The sequence below is a fragment of the Theobroma cacao genome, chromosome 3 (assembly GCF_053813885.1).
Source record: "Theobroma cacao isolate CCN51 chromosome 3, ASM5381388v1, whole genome shotgun sequence".
Taxonomy (NCBI): domain Eukaryota; kingdom Viridiplantae; phylum Streptophyta; class Magnoliopsida; order Malvales; family Malvaceae; genus Theobroma; species Theobroma cacao.
This window is the reverse complement of record NC_142641.1, coordinates 26,374,421-26,391,879: the sequence shown is the minus strand read 5'-3', so window position 1 is coordinate 26,391,879 and position 17,459 is coordinate 26,374,421. Positions and strand designations below refer to the sequence as shown.

Below are 17,459 nucleotides of genomic sequence, written 5' to 3'. Positions count from 1 at the left end.
TTCGACTGTTTCTCTGATTCAATACTAGTTTATTATTCCACTGCGTTATAATTTTTTAATTATTGACTATTTTCTTATTTGAACATAAGGTCAAATCCCAACACTATATCTATATTAGCCCATACAAAAGTTGGGGAACAAATCTGGATATCAATTACAATAGACAGCTCAGAGTGGGATCACTTACAGTGGATTAGCCTTTTGGAAAGGGGTTGGCAAAACATACTATAGGAACACTCTCTCATCGTTAAACCTTCTAGGCGATAAAGAAATCTCTCTATGTTAGACTTAAGGACAAGAATTCTATATAGCCCTATAGGAAAACAAATAACAACTACATCAAAAACTTCCTTCTAGAAAGAAGGAAAGATCACTTTTAAATGCTGCATTCCTCTTATATACGATACCACCAAACTCTATGTAACTTCCACTTTTGAAGCTTTCGAAAAAGAATGTTATGTATGTGGATCTGATTCCTCTCCAGGCTCCCACTCTGCATTTTACTAAGGGTTTATTTAATAAAGACTCTTTACTTTCCTACTTGGAAAGAGAAGTAAACACACACTTTAGCCTGAGAAAGGTTCCAATCTTGATTATAGATTGTATGAGATTTTAGTATAGTAAGAAAAAAAGGGAAGAAAGTGCTTTTATCCACTACCCCATTTCACTCTTTCTAGAGTAAATAATTCCCTTCCCTTTTGCTAACGCTCCAATCCTAAGTTACTAAGTCACCCTCGTGCGCGTTCTATTAGTTCTCTTATAAGTAATTTCATGCTCAAACCTTTAATCCACTATTTAACTAGCTAATCCATAAGAAAGTTGACTTTTCCAACCTTACTTTCTTCTTTCTCTAGCTCCAGATCTAAGCATTAGCAAGTTGGTTTAATTACAACTTAGTATATGAAATTATATCCCTAGCAAATTAAGGGAATGACTTATCATCTAACCTTACTCACTTCTAAAACCTTGCTTTGAACTTCCTTTCTTGAGAATGGGGATTGACTTATGCTAGAACGAGAGAATATAGCTTATTATCATCGGACTCTTTTTATGAAATTCTCTATCCCATGGTATTGGATGACTTTCAAACTCGACTTATGATAGATCTAGCACTAGATGGGATTTCCTTTTCGAAGTCCTTTCCCTTTGGCTGTCTTTCTTGCTTACTTGGGAATTATTTACTAACTACTCTACAACATAACCTTTAAGCTCCAGGTTAGATGATTTATATGTAAAACGGCATAATTATGTGAGTGAAAAATCAAATATTATATTTTTGTTATGTTTAAGTTATTTATATATTTTATAATTATAGATAAAATTTATAAATTTTAATATTACATTTTACAAGAAAATATAAAATTTTGATTTTTTATCCAAAATGGAACCCATTAATTCAATTAGATGTTTCGTTGTCTAAGTGTGGTCAATTGTGATCAATTTTCTAAAAAGGTTTGTTTCATTTGATTTCAAGTATGAAGAACCGTCCTGATCCAACCGCCCAGACCTATAAAAATGATCGTGACTCGTGAGAAACAAAACCCCTAAAAAGTCTAAAACCCTCTCGAGTTCAAGTCTTAAAAAAGAAAACTCATCGCTCTCTCCCTCTCAGACTTAATTCCCAAATCAAATAGCCGAAATTCAAACGCAAGAACCCCATTCTGATAATAAATCCAAATGAAAAGATCCTAAAGTATTAGGAGTAATAATTCGATTAAACCCTAAAAGTAAATACCACCTTGAGTATTGTTTTGGTCCCTTGTCTTGAAAATGTGAAGGATGCAAACTGTAAGAGGAGGACGGATATTCTGCTTCAAGCACTCCGCAGCTCCTGGTTAGTCTTTCTTTCTTTCCCCTGTACAGATTCAGTTTCGGTAAATGTGTAAAACTTGACTGATTCCATTCTACAGCAACATTGTTTGCTGAGGCAAGAAATATAGTGCGGCGTGGAAGATCATACGCTGCTTCTCTTCCTTCTGACGGTCCAAAGCGCAAAAAAGTCTCAAAGGATGAACGACGAGCTATGATCGAATCTTTCATCACTAGGTCTTCTGTTTTTTCTTTCCCTTTTTTTTTTATACATAATATTTTTGCCCTTCTTGTCTACCCTTTCCTATTTTTTATTTTGTTGTATCATTCCAGAATGCTGTTAATCCACTGAGTTTGATGAAAAAGGAGTTTTCTTTAGACCAGATTTCACTCTTGATCAATTTTGCGCGTGTTATTTGTTGAGGATTAGTGTGGAGTTACTACAAATAATGTTGAGAATTGCAATTATTATTCCCTTGATGTTTCTCAAACGAGGGCCAGCTACTAGTTTGTTGTGGGTGTCCATCTCTTGTAGAGCGAATGATGATGATTTATTTCTCCCTATGTTTCTTTATTCTTTTGAATGAATACCAACTTCGAGCAAAACCTTTTCATGCCCAAGAATTTAGGGCTCTGTTTGCTATCTGCTTTTTACTTTCTTAAAAGAAATAATCAAATATCACTCTGTTTGTCTTGGTCTATCAATTTTCATTAAACAAGTGGAAACTACGATTGTTGTCTTAAACCTGATTATCACTCTGGAAAACTTAGTCCAGTTTGCTTATTCTGTGATTCTAATTCATTAGTTTGTTTATTAAGACTGAAACTTTTTCCATCATCTTTTTTCCAGGTATAGATCAGTAAATGCCGGGAAATTCCCATCTGCATCTGCAGCTCAAAAAGAAGTGGGTGGCTCTTATTATGTTGTTAGGAAGGTTCTTCAAGAGTTAGAGTATAATTCTAAAGTATGTTCCTCAAACAGCAGTTTCGAAAATTTATCTGGAAAAGTTGTCGATAAAGAGGAGAAATCGTTTTCTGAAGTTCAAGTGGTCTCAACTGCAGTCAGAGTCCAAAATGACACTTGTACAGAAGCTATAGATGATGTGAAGATGCTTGATTCTGATGACAAGGAACTGGAGGCTGAGGGAGTGTTGCGAGTATATTCTTCAGAAGAGGAGACATTTTCCAAAGGGGCTCTAAAGCCCCAAACTCCAGTAAGTGCGATAGGCTTTGGCTTTGATGATAAATGCAGAAATGTCGACAGAGTTTATCAGCTGTTAGTTTCAAGGAATATTTGGCACTAAAAGTGGTGTTGAAACTCAACAAATTTTATTGGAGTTACAGCTGTGACCAATATGGATTCCTTTTCTTGCACTTTCCCACTTAAATACAGGAACTTTGTGTTTAGACACTCCCTCCTCCCTTTTGTCTTCCTGCCTGCAATCAGAGGAAAGCATTTATGAACTTTTTTCCTTGACATAATGCGTAAAAGGAATGCTTCATAAGTATATCAATGAGACCACCAATAACCTAATATACCAGAATGTCTTTCAGCAGTCATACTATTGTTGTGCCCCTAACCTTTCTTATTTTCTGCCATTGCTTTACAGGACAAATCCGCAACTTGCTGTCTTACTGTTCAATTTAATTTTTAAGAACTTAGCTCTTCTATTCTTTTTTTTTTTTTTTATAAAGTTTATTTCACTGGTGCAACAGTGGAACCTTTTTTAAATTCCTGTTATAATCTAATTTGTTTTTTAACTTTCAGGGTAGCCATTATGATTTTGTTTTAGAAGAAAATATTGTGTTGAAAGATGATGCTAAGAGTCTTGAAAAACAAGAGGATGCTAAAGTAGAGGATGCTGCCATTGATAGTTATGATAAATTTCAGATGGTTCCAGACAAACAAAAAATTGTGGAAGTTTCTGATCAACATCTTGAATCAGCCGAGGAGTGTAAACCTGAATCTCATGGTGTTCAGTCAGATTTTGTTGGAGTAGAAGGTGACCTACTAAAAGTAGAAACTGAGGTTGGAAATGCAGAGGGTGATAAAAAGGAACAAATTGCATCTGAAGAGTTACTAAATTCTGGTGGTCCAGAGCTTAAAGCTGAGCACCATCGACAATCCTCAGAAGAGGAAAAGCATGCAAGGTAAGTGTTCGTTTCCCCAACAATTGCTCAATTGTTGAATGGGTGAGGTTGCTATAGATCGTAGATTTGTGAATCAAAGGATGATGGTGTTGACATTAGCCACTTTTCTGGGTTGATTATAATGAGGTTGGAACAGGTCCTAGGTTTGACTATGACAGTCAAATAAGGATGATGATGATTATAATAGTACTGTCTATAATTCTTGTCTGTTGGGATCAGGGTTCATTTACCTCAGACCAAGCTTAAGATAACTTCCTCTTCATGTTATTGTTTGACCTTTTCTATACCTGCACATCAGGTTGAGGCGTGCTTGATGTTTTTTTTCTCTTGAATGGCTAGAAAATGTTTATTTGTTTATTTGCTCAGAATAGCAAGAAAATGTCTGCACATGGTCATGCTTCATGCATGTATATTTTCATCATTAGCTTGACCACGAATGTCACTTTTTACCTTTTTTCATGTAAACGTCAGTATGTATCATTGCTATAACTCAACATATATGCTAATTTAGTTTTTCTTTTTTATTTATATCCTTTTTGGAAGTAATCCAGAAAATTTTGTTCTTATTCTTATTTGTATCTCAGGCATAATATTGGCATGAATTTGATTGCTTTGAAGTAATTATATGCTTGATAGTTTCTTGCTCTCTATTTTGTTTCAATTTGTATTTAAAATTTTACAGATGAATGACACCACATATGGGCATGTGTGACACAGTGCATCAAAGGAGAATGAACTGTATTGAAATTTTGGGCATATTGTATGTGTATTATTGCAAAGTGATCTCCATATATCTTTTTGTCATACTTTTTGAGAGCATTTGCAGATTAGACTCTAGGTATGCTATTGAAACCTTACAACTTACACTGTAGCTCATAAATGGACCTGAGTTTGGCTTATGCTGTTTCTAGATCCATTATATACAGCATTTCCTTTTTCCATTTGAATGATTTTTAATTCATTTTTTTCCTTTTTGTATTTCTGTTAATTATGAAAATTCTCTTGCCATTTAACTATTTATGAGTCGCAGTGGGTGATATGAAATATTCTATTATCTAGGAACTTCTTGAGTGAGCAGAGTGATGATGCAGAATTTTCAAAGAAGTCAACTCTTTGGGGGAACCTTAAGTCATTTGCTGATGGTATCATCAATATATGGAGAAAGCTGTAAATTTTTGTCAGGGCTAGGTTTAATTGAAACTCTTTGCAACCTAAATGTTGTTGGGCAAGATAATGGTAATATATGTCAACAATGGATGTTTTGCTCCTCCCCTCCTGCCCGCTCCCCCCCGCCCCCCGCCCCTCCCCCACCCTCTCCCTCTGTGCTATTGCTAGTGAATCTTAATTATATGCCCTATGCCCTTCAATCAGTAAACGGTTCAGAAAAAGAAAACATAAAAGTATTCTTTAGTAACTGCAGTGGGCGTTGGTGTCATCATTTCTTTGATTGATGGTTTGCAGATATGAGATTCCTATACCACTGGAATTGTCATGTGAAAGAGAGAAGAAAGGCATGGGAATTTTGTTGAAGCTTCAAGGTTTTCCTCAATGATTTTTTTAATGACTTTGCTGCATGAATGCTTAACAAGTTGTTGTAGAGAATGAATACACCTGAATGTGTCCTATGCTTAGTTATATATTTCCAGAAAGCGTGTGAGTTGGATATGCATAATTCTGTTACTACAATGTCATTTTGAAAGGGGCACAGGGTGGGTGGGAAGACTTAGACTTTGCTTGGTAGGTTGGATAGAAAAATACAAGGATGAAAAAGTGAAAGTGGAGAGAACTAGACAGATGAATGTATATATTTCTTTCCATTGGTATGCTTGGTAGAAAAGACGAAAAAAATTAATTCTCTTTTCGTCCATTATTTGGTTGAGTGAAGAAATAAAAGCAAAGAAAATGAAAATTATTATTATTTTACCATTATACTCTTTCTAACTTATCATAACGTAAAATTTAAATAATTGCTTCATAATTTTTTTTCTTTCATTCCAATTTATCGTAAGGAAGTGTGACAGCTCTATTTCAAAATGTAAATTTTCACTTTGAAAACACAGTTTTGATCTAGATCTCTTTTCTATGAACATGTACACTTATAAACTTGAGGTTTGAACTTTTTTAAAGTAAGTTTTTAAAAATCTTTAGACTAAAAACACAATTTAATTGCTCATCACGTAAGATTTTACTTAAATAGTCTTCACTTAAAGTGAGGGGTTTCACATTTAATACTTAGACTCCAATAATTCATTAATTAATTCGTAATAATATCTGTTAACTATACATTGTAACGACTTGTTCCTTGATCGTTACTGACATTGAAGTCTTGCGGGAGAACTCGTCAAGTCTCGAACAAGTCTTATTTGAAATTCTTGTTAATACGTTATATCCATTCCACCAATTTATATAATTGTTTTGAACCATATAATTCTTTGTAATATACTTAAAATAAAAAATCGGACAAATCGACTAAGCTTTTATTCCACATTAATGGTATAAATACATTAAAGTTTATAATCTCTCACTGTACATTTACATTAAAACTAGTGTCTATTTACAACGAAATATACTATGAATGACTCGACCTCTAGCAACAGAGAGACTCGGAATAAAGTGCTATGAGATGCCTTTACCTATCCGCGGTGGACAATAAGTGTTGATGAATGCATGCTAGGCCAATCACTTATCTGCAAAAAGGGAGATAAGGGGTGAGTTGCATAGACTTAGTGATTATCAGCTTCGTGCAACAGGGCGTAGATGGGAAACAAGCTTAGAGAAGAACTTTTTGAACAATAAAACCAGAGCATAAAGTGATAGCCTTATAAAACCAAATAACAAATAAGGTGTCAAACCCTGCTTTGTAAAATAATTATGATGTTATTCACATGCTTGATAGAATGTTTGTATATTGAGGAAGCTCGAGAAATTGACAAAAGACGGTATTGCCCCTAGAGGTGTTGTGATGTTGATTTATACCTCAAGCTAGTTTAAATGAAAAATTTAAAAGGGATTTGAGAGTTCTGAAATCCCAAAATCTACTTGGAATGGTGATTCGGAGTTCGAGGATCAATTTGGAATCAATTAGGAAATTTAACCGGTTATGGGGTAAAATGGTCATTTTGCAATTTGAGGACAAAATGGGAATTTTTTTTTTTTTTAAAAGATTTTCTTAGACCCATTTGGCATATTTGAGTATGATATGAGTATTGAAGTACAATTGGAAGATTTAGCAGTGAAAATATATGAATTTTTGATATTTTTGGAGTATAGGGGTAAGATGGAAATTTTGCCACCCGAGGATGAAATTGAATTTTTCGAGAGAATTTAGATCAAATTTGATTACATGGAGCATGATATGAGTATAAGGAGTGAAAATTATGCATTTTGGTAATTTTTCAATTTTTGGGGCAAAAATGTAATTTTTCACTTTTACGGGGGCAAAAGTGTAATTTTTTAAAAATTTACCCCACCAAAACTTTGGAAAAGTCTAGAAATTTCATGGAAGACATGGATAAGTGAAGAGGATTGAGTGGTAGAAAAAGAAAGTCAAAAAGATGGCTAAAAAAAAATAAAATAATAAAATATTCAAAAGGTAAATAAAATAATAATATTTTATTAAGCCTATTAAAAAGGCTTGAAAATTCCAGAATTATTCATTGGGAGGGTCAGCCAAAACCAGCAGGAGAGAGAGAGAAATAAGAACAAACCCTAGAGTGAGAAAATTCAAAGAAAAAGTGTGATTTTTCAAGGAATCAAGTGTTTAAAGGTATGATTTTTCAAGCTTAGCTTAAGATTTATCATTTCCATGCATTTCTCCTTATTTTCCATGGTTAAATTATGTGTTTTGATGATGGATTCAAATCTGATCATATGGGTTTAGAGAGAGAAAGTTGTTAGATTAATTTGATTTTGAACTATGTTAGTGTTTAGTGTTAGTTTAGCATGTTTATGAGTTAAACAACAAGAAAAATATTCATTTTCTCCATGAATTTTTCTAGCCCGAATCTAGCCAATGGTGTGTGAGGATGAGGTTGACTTTATTTTAAGAGAATTAGATGGAAAAATGATGAATTATGAGGTTGAAAATTTAATGGGAATTTTTGGTGCAAAAAAATTGAAATTTTTACCCATTAGGGGTAAAAGTGTAATTTATGATTCGAACTGATAAATTGGACCACATTCACAGTCATTGAGGTATTGTGAATATAATTGGATAATTGAAATTGAAATGGATGGACTTGGAGTTGAATTAAAGATTTTAGAAATTTACACTGTGTATAGGCGAGTTAGGTCGGACACTGTGATTAAGCGATTGTCCAAACATTTCACACCCTATCTAGTGCATACGCATGGATAAGAGCCTAAAATAATATATATTGATTTGACACAAATTATTGAATTTTTTGTGTCATGTATTGTGGATAGGTGGTGAGCTATCTGATACGGGTAAAAGACTACACCCGAGGACTGAGAATAAGAGTATATCTACTCCTAGTACAGTGAGTAAACTTACTATCGTCTTAATTATCTAGAGTAGATTTATTTAATTGTGTGATTTTATGAAAAAATGGTTTAATTGGAAAATTATTGTGTTTTATGGGAAAATGAGATTTTATAAAATAATTTTATAAAATTTTTGAAAATTTAATAATGATTTCAAAAATAGAGTAATTGGAGACCTATACTATGATTGTGTTGTTTATCCATGATTTTACAATAAATGGCTTATGATAAATGTGGGTATGACTGGTTATTTTTATGATTTTAAGAATATGTGAACTGCTTTGATTTGCCGTGAATGTGTTAAGTGAACCATGTCATACTATTGTGATTTTATTGGTTGGTGGATTATAAAGTGGGCACTGCAGTGACTGGGGTTCCGTGGGCCAACCTAATTAGAGGGGAACGGTTCTCAATTATTGAGCTTACCTCGATTGGAGAGGCGCGTAGGATAACTCCCGAGGTAAGATTTGAGTACACTTCACGCTGGCCACCACGTAAAATTGGAACTCAGCCAACGCCAAGGAACGGCTGTGTTGTCAGAGGTGAAATGTGTTTGTGTGTGTGACAATAAACAGCCTTGGCGGTCTCGGTAAGATGCTTTCGCGAGGTATCCCCGAGAATGGATTTTTGGCAAGGGCCAAGTTTTTGAAAAGTGCATAAGCCATGTTGAGTAATTAGATGAAATCCAATTATTTATATGGGTTGAGATGAATTATTTTAATTGTCTCCTATTACTCGGCTTTAGATTATTTTGATGATGTCTATCTACTCACTGGGATTCTATAATCTCACCCCTTCTTCCTATACATTTTTCAGGCTCAGAATAGGCAATAGACTATCAATTGCATCGAGAAGTAAATTTCGGAGTTGCATCCTAGAAAGTAAGGTTATAGACTTAAACTTTCTCAGTTATTTGGGGGCTCACGTGTCATTGTAATTTAAATTACATACTCCAATTTTCTATATTACAGTATGTATAAATTTATTTTGTTTTTATGTGCAGAAAATTAATTTTTGATGTTTCAAATATATATATATATATATATATATATATATATATTGTTTTACATTAAAATAGATTATTTTAATTAATATTTTTATTTTATTTTATTTTTCAAAAAAAAAAGAAAAGAAAAAAAGAGAGAGAAATGGAAAAACTGGTACGAAAGCCTTGCGAGGTCTCGAAGGGCATTCGGGGGAAGAATGTCTGTAAAGGCTTCACGGCGGTTGTCACGGGCTCGATGGGAGTTCCGAGTCGTGACAATTCGATTGGTATCAGAGCTTTTGGTTAACAAAGCATGGTTTTAAAGTTTTTGGTTTTTATAGTTATTTTCAGAATTCACAATAACACTGCGTGGCCCCGGGTTGAGTTAAACTAGGTTAAGTTCAGTTGGGTTAGGTAAAGTTGCATGTATGTAGAGTCTGAGATTACCTAAACTTGCTTCGTTTCCTTTTTAGATTACCATGCCTCCTCGACGTGAGTGCCCACTCCCTACTAGATCAGCTAGGAGGGGCAGAGGTCATCTTAGGCAAGGTCAACCAGACCTTAGAGAAGAGGAATCGACTGCATCCCCTTTTCGAGCAACACTTGCTGCTGAACCAGTCGAGATTCCTCCGCCACCTACTGGCATTCTTGTCTTGTCTCCTGAGGTAATTCAAGCAATGGCAGCCTTCTTTACCGCAATGGCTGGTCAAGCTCAGACTAGTCAGGTCCCACCTGTAGTGCCACCAGTTACTCCTTCAGTTCCATTGGCACATGATGTCTCTATTTCTAAAAAGTTGAAGGAGGCTAGACAATTGGGTTGCATGTCCTTTGTGGGTGAGTTGGACGCCACAGCAGCGAAAGATTGGATTAATCAGGTTTCAGAGACACTCTCTGATATGAGATTGGAGGATGAGATGAAGCTGGTAGTGGCTACGAGGTTATTGGAGAAGAGAGCCCGTACATGGTGGAATTCGGTGAAGTCCCGTTCCACTATTCTCCTAACTTGGTCAGACTTTCTGAGGGAATTTGATAGTCAATATTATACCCATTTCCATCAAAAAGAGAAGAAGAGAGAATTTCTGAGTCTGAAGCAGGGGAATTTAACTGTAGAGGAGTATGAGACTCAATTTAACGAGCTGCTGTCTTATGTGCCTGATTTAGTGAGGATTGAACGGGATCAGCCCGATTATTTCTAGGAAGGGCTCCGCAATGAGATAAGAGAGCGAATGACTGTGACGGGTAGGGAGCCTCATAAAGAGGTAGTACAAATGGCCTTAAGGGCTGAGAAGCTCGCAAATGAAAATAGGAGAATGCGAGCTGAGTTGGCAAAGAGGAAAAATTCGAATATGTCCTCCAGTCAGCCACTAAAGAGGAGCAAAGGCTCATTTGTTTCAAGGAGTGCTCCTTCTGTTTCGGTAACATCCTCTCGACCATCATTTTCACAAATGTAGCAGAGGCCTCCGAGATTCAACGGATCTGCAGTGACTACTTCTGAAAAAAGTTTCGGAGGTTTTGATAGATGCAGAGAATGTGGAAGATTTCATGGCGGGGTGTGTTGGGGGCCTTTGCGATGTTTTCATTGTGGCCAGACGGGTCACTTTAGAACTAATTGTCCACAGTTAGGACAGGCCACTGTAGCTGCTCTATCTTCATCAACTCGTACGGACTTGCAGATGAGAGATTCCTCTGGAGCACAACCGAGGCAGGGAGTAGCTATCCGGCCTGATGTGGAGAGTAACACCCCAATATACCCACCTTCCAAACCACAGACTCGTGCGTCAACAAAAGTTTTTACGGTAATGGAAGATGAAGCACGAGTCCAACCTAGAGAAAGTGAATGAAAAGTTAGGTGGAAATGTAAGATAATGATAAGAGATGTAAATACTAAGTTCTGACAGTGTAAATGAAGCTTTTAAGAATAATATAATAAATGAGTTTATGTAGAATATCGCTATGAAATTTTCTTAATGTATTGTGGAAATTGGAGTTCAGAAATGCATAAGACATGAAAGATGAATCTTTGAGGCATTGATGAGAATGAAAGTGCAACCCCGCATGTGTAGGGATTAGTAATATGGGTAACTAAAGTGAAGAATGATCCTGAGTGGTTCAAGATTTAAATTTCATGTATGATGAGTGATGTAGGTAGAACAACGAAAAGAACATCTCAATAGTTAAAGGATTGTGGAAGAATGCTCAAACGAAGGAGATGACATGAGATGTTGAACATTGGATAAAAGCTAATACCCCTATCTTTTCTTGGAGTTTGATAAGTGAAATTTTGGGGACAAAATTTTTTTTTAGGGGGGTAGTGTTGTCAAACCCTGCTTTGTAAAATAATTATGATGTTATTCACATGCTCGATAGAATGTTTGTATATTGAGGAAGCCCGAGAAATCGACAAAAGACGGTATTGCCCCTAGAGGTGTTGTGAAGTTGATTTATACCTCAAGCTAGTTCAAATGAAAAATTTAAAAGGGATTTGAGAGTTCTGAAATCCCAAAATCTACTTGGAATGGTGATTCGGAGTTCGAGGATCAATTTGGAATCAATCAGGAAATTTGACCGGTTATGGGGTAAAATGGTCATTTTGCAATTTGAGGACAAAATGAGAATTTTTTTTTTTTAAAAAATATTTTCTTAGACCCATTTGGCATATTTGAGTATGATATGAGTATTGAAGTACAATTGGAAGATTTAGCAGTGAAAATATATGAATTTTTTATATTTTTGGAGTATAGGGGTAAAATGGTAATTTTGCCATCCGAGGATGAAATTGAATTTTTCGAGAGAATTTAGATCAAATTTGATTACATGGAGCATGATATGAGTATAAGGAGTGAAAATTATGCATTTTGGTAATTTTCCAATTTTTGAGGCAAAAATGTAATTTTTCACTTTTACGGGGACAAAAGTGTAATTTTTTAAAAATTTACCCCACCAAAACTTTGGAAAAGTCTAGAAATTTTATGGAAGACATGGATAAGTGAAGAGGATTGAGTGGTAGAAAAAGAAAGTAAAAAAGATGGCTAGAAAAAAATAAAATAATAAAATATTCAAAAGGTAAATAAAATAATAATATTTTATTAAGCCTATTAAAAAGGCTTGAAAATTCCAGAATTATTCATTGGGAGGGTCAGCCAAAACCAGCAGGAGAGAGAGAGAAATAAGAACAAACCCTAGAGTGAGAAAATTCAAAGAAAAAGTGTGATTTGTCAAGGAATCAAGTGTTTAAAGGTATGATTTTTCAAGCTTAGCTTAAGATTTATCATTTCCATGCATTTCTCCTTATTTTCCATGGTTAAATTATGTGTTTTGATGATGGATTCAAATCTGATCATATGGGTTTAGAGAGAGAAAGCTGTTAGATTAATTTGATTTTGAACTATGTTAGTGTTTAGTGTTAGTTTAGCATGTTTATGAGTAAAACAACAAGAAAAATATTCATTTTCTCCATGAATTTTTCTAGCCCGAATCTAGCCAATGGTGTGTGAGGATGAGGTTGGCTTTATTTTAAGAGAATTAGATGGAAAAATGATGAATTATGAGGTTGAAAATTTAATGAGAATTTTTGGTGCAAAAAAATTGAAATTTTTACCCATTAGGGGTAAAAGTGTAATTTATGATCCGAACTGATAAATTGGACCACATTCATAGTCATTGAGGTATTGTGGATATAATTGAATAATTGAAATTGAAATGGATGGACTTGGAGTTGAATTGAAGATTTTAGAAATTTACACTGTGTATAGGCGAGTTAGGTCGGACACTGTGATTAAGCGATTGTCCAAACATTTCACACCCTATCTAGTGCATACGCATGGATAAGAGCCTGAAATAATATATATTGATTTGACACAAATTATTGAATTTTTTGTGTCATGTATTGTGGATAGGTGGTGAGCTATCTGATACGGGTAAAATACTACACCCGAGGACTGAGAATAAGAGTATATCTACTCCTAGTACAGTGAGTAAACTTACTATCGTCTTAATTATCTAGAGTAGATTTATTTAATTGTGTGATTTTATGGAAAAATGGTTTAATTGGAAAATTATTGTGTTTTATGGGAAAATGAGATTTTATAAAATAATTTTATAAAATTTTTGAAAATTTAATAATGATTTCAAAAATAGAGTAATTGGAGACCTATACTATGATTGTGTTGTTTATCCATGATTTTACAATAAATGGCTTATGATAAATGTGGGTATGACTGGTTATTTTTATGATTTTAAGAATATGTGAACTGCTTTGATTTGCCTTGAATGTGTTAAGTGAGCCATGTCATACTATTGTGATTTTATTGGTTGGTGGATTATAAAGTGGGCACTGCAGTGACGGGGGGTTCCGTGGGCCAGCCTAATTAGAGGGGTACGGTTCTCAATTATTGAGCTTACCTCGATTGGAGAGGCGCGTAGGATAACTCCCGAGGTAGGATTTGAGTACACTTCACGCTGGCCACCACGTAAAATTGGAACTCAGCCAACGCCAAGGAACAGCTGTGTTGTCAGAGGTGAAATGTGTTTGTGTGTGTGACAATAAACAGCCTTGGAGGTCTCGGTAAGATGCTTTCGCGAGGTATCCCCGAGAATGGATTTTTGGCAAGGGCCAAGTTTTTGAAAAGTGCATAAGCCATGTTGAGTAATTAGATGAAATCCAATTATTTATATGGGTTGAGATGAATTATTTTAATTGTCTCCTATTACTCGGCTTTAGATTATTTTGATGATGTCTATCTACTCACTAGGATTCTATAATCTCACCCCTTCTTCCTATACATTTTTCAAGCTCAGAATAGGCAATAGACTATCAATTGCATCGAGAAGTAAATTTCGTAGTTGCATCCTAGAAAGTAAGGTTATAGACTTAAACCTTCTCAATTATTTGGGGGCTCACGTGTCATTGTAATTTAAATTACATACTCCAATTTTCTATATTACAGTATGTATAAATTTATTTTGTTTTTATGTGCAGAAAATTAATTTTTGATGTTTCAAATATATATATATATATATATTGTTTTACATTAAAATAGATTATTTTAATTAATATTTTTATTTTATTTTATTTTTCAAAAAAAAAAGAAAAGAAAAAAAGAGAGAGAAATTGAAAAACTGGTACAAAAGCCTTGCGAGGTCTCGAAGGGCATTCGGGGGAAGAATGTCTGTAAAGGCTTCGCGGCGGTTGTCACGGGCTCGATTGGAGTTCCGGGTCGTGACATAAGGTATTTGTGCCATGTAAAAATAATGCCGTGGAAATCATACTGGAATATTTTCCTTGGCAAACAATGCCGAAATCAAAGCATAGTAAAATAGATTTCAATCGTCGAAATCATTTATTTCCTTCATAAATACAAATGGCCGTATAAAACATGCATGCTCCCAAACCGTGTGGCATGTAAAAATAACCGAGTACATCCACATACTTCAATTCATGATCAACATATAAGCACTGAAAGCTATCAATTAAAAAGGGAAGCTGCGAAAAAAAAAAATATCTCTCCACCATGTGAAAGGGTACGAGTCTAAAAACTCTCGACACTCTCGAGTAGGTAATCATAGATAATAAACCCGTGGACCTTTTTCCACGTAATAACATCCGAGAAGCCTCCCTCCACCAGATTCACACAGCCATAGTAGTCTCAATGATATTGGTTGACATTGGAGAAATCACGTGGTCGCAACCATGTATATCAACTCATAGCTTAGCCACATATAACAAACCGTGGCTTTGCCACATATAATCACAAACCGTGGCTTAGCCACATCTAATAGAACGTCGACGACCCCAAAGGTTCTCTTGTTAGTGCTCACTTGTGCACAAAGGTCACACTATCCCGATGTGACATTCGGCCTACTCTCGATCTCTCGGTTTGTCAAAATCGTTTTCAAAACCAAATCAAAGTTTTCAAGAGTTATTCTTTAAATCATTTGAAAACAAGGTTTGGCAACCTTTCAAAATTGTTTTTCACATTAAAATGCATAATTTAAACATTTGCATAAAGTTCGAACTAAAACCTGCTCACAAGAATTTGCATTTAAGCCATTTATCAAGTGAAATTAACGATGCACGAAACACACAGATACAAGGCACTGTTTTGGTGCAAAACATTGCAAAAGAGCTTGTTTCCTAGTTTTTAAAACACTTTACATATATCATATATATAGTATACACAAAACACCTTCAAACTCAATTTGCGTTCACAAATGCCTATTGTTTCTACCAGCTCATGCTTTCCACAAAAAACAGTGTATAAATCATTCTAAACCATGTATTCAAATCACTTATCATTTTTTAGCAACTCATGCTTTCCACAAAGGCATTGAATGTTACTATACATATACTTTGATATGGTATAGAATCTTTTAAAATTGACACCCTTTACTCACCTTACAATGGCGGGATGCTACTTCGCCACTAATATTTCCTCAAATGCTTACTTTATGCTTGCAACAATAATCCTTGCTTTGTCAACTTCCTGACATCATTTCAATCCAATACATTTAATATGCTTTGCTACCATTATATTCTACACTTGCTGCTCACATTTAATTCTATACTTTCTTCTCTTATTCTTAAGAGATATCCGTTTACACTAAATCTTTAGTGTACACTTTTGAATTACATAAACCCGACAATTTGTTTATGACTTCAAATGCACATGTCAATCTTTCTAATAACATTTGTCATGTTCAAACCGTTATTTCCACACTATTAATCACATATAGGGCTGCAACTATAAATCCGATTTCACCAAGTAATTTCTAAGCTTATATGCACCATTATTCACATTTAACATACTGCCACTAAGCACAATATCAATTTCCATTCATGATGCACCAATATTATTCATATTACACCAACATTCTTAACCTTTTTAAATCTTTCAAAACAACATATGTCCACAATGTCTTTTTCAAGCTTTCAACTAGCATAATTGTTTCCTAACCATACTTAAGGCATCACACAATCATTTCACATTGCATGCCTTACCTTTGTGATGGCTTGGATTTTGCGTGCAACTTCAATATTCTTCCAAAGCTTCAATCATCAAGCTGCCACAATAACTCGCAAATAAATTCCCAAGATTTCCTATCAATTGTAGGATTAAAAATGCAAGATTATACTTACCCTTTTTTTTTTACTTCAAATCCACCATTCACAATAGCTTAGTTACATGCATGTAACTATATCCCTTCCAATTAAGCTAATATTTGCTGCCACAAAACATTTCTCATTGTTACCAACCCATTTTCAAAGAATATTCAAGTTAAAACCACAATCCTTACCTTGTTTCTCTTGTATTTGTAAATCAAGCTTTACACCTCCATCAACACTCCACGGTTTCTCTCTTGAATGTTGAAGACTCTTTGGGTGGTAAAATATCAAAAGTCTACAAGATAAAGGAAGTAAACCTCACAGTTTCTTTGGATCTTCTTCAAAACTGAGCCCTCCTTTGATTTCTCCTTTCCACTATTTTCTTCTCTTTTTGGGTGGAACCTCTCAAGAACCAAGCTCTTTCTCTATTTTTTCACAATGACCGGTTCTCACAAGCTTTCCAAGGCCAATTCTCATTTCTTTTACACTTTGAAATTTTGCTATTTATTTGGCCACCCACTTAGCCAATCAAATTGCATGCACACATTCACCTTTTATTTTCATTTGGCCATTTTGCCAACCAATAGGTTTTCATGCACCAATTTCCTTTCTTCCACATTGATCAAATATCTTCCTTTATTATCCATATTTATTCTTTAATCTATCTTCATGCATTCTTTATGCATTTCCATTTCATCCACCTTACTTATATCCAATAGCCTTTCATGCATTCTCCCACACTATTTCTCATTTGGCCTCCCATTTAGCCAATAACAATACCGGCATATATATATATATATATATATATATATATATATTTCCTTTCTTTTAGTCCAACATTGCCGCCAAGTGTCTTCCATGCAAAAATTCTCTATGCTTTCATATATATATATATTTCCTTTCTTTTAG

The 17,459-nt window shown here is 34.7% G+C and overlaps 1 protein-coding gene across 2 annotated transcripts; it reads left to right on the top strand.

Moving 5' to 3' along the window:
* Positions 1-1,465: 1,465 nt before the first annotated feature.
* LOC18587140 (hydroxyproline-rich glycoprotein family protein) lies at positions 1,466-5,720 on the top strand. 2 transcript variants are annotated; one of them, XM_018116665.2, is made up of 5 exons: positions 1,466-1,834; positions 1,911-2,046; positions 2,660-3,023; positions 3,578-3,960; positions 5,020-5,720. In XM_018116665.2, exons 1-5 carry the CDS (start codon positions 1,780-1,782, stop codon positions 5,129-5,131), a joined length of 1,050 nt encoding a protein of 349 aa, XP_017972154.2. In that variant the 5' UTR covers positions 1,466-1,779; the 3' UTR covers positions 5,132-5,720. The 2 variants fall into 2 exon arrangements, with proteins under 2 accessions (XP_017972154.2, XP_007010892.3); XM_007010830.3 differs by lacking the exon at positions 5,020-5,720 and adding an exon at positions 4,643-4,901 and having other exon boundaries at positions 1,771-1,834.
* The last annotated feature ends 11,739 nt before the right edge of the window (positions 5,721-17,459 follow it).

Bases quoted from the DNA above. Each gene is read 5' to 3' on its own strand.
- LOC18587140 (XM_018116665.2), top strand. From the start codon at position 1,780: ATGCAAACTGTAAGAGGAGGACGGATATTCTGCTTCAAGCACTCCGCA. The intron at 1,835-1,910 runs GTTAGTCTTTCT...TCCATTCTACAG, and splicing joins CAAGCACTCCGCAGCTCCTG to CAACATTGTTTGCTGAGGCA. The intron at 3,024-3,577 runs GTAAGTGCGATA...TTTAACTTTCAG, and splicing joins CTCTAAAGCCCCAAACTCCA to GGTAGCCATTATGATTTTGT.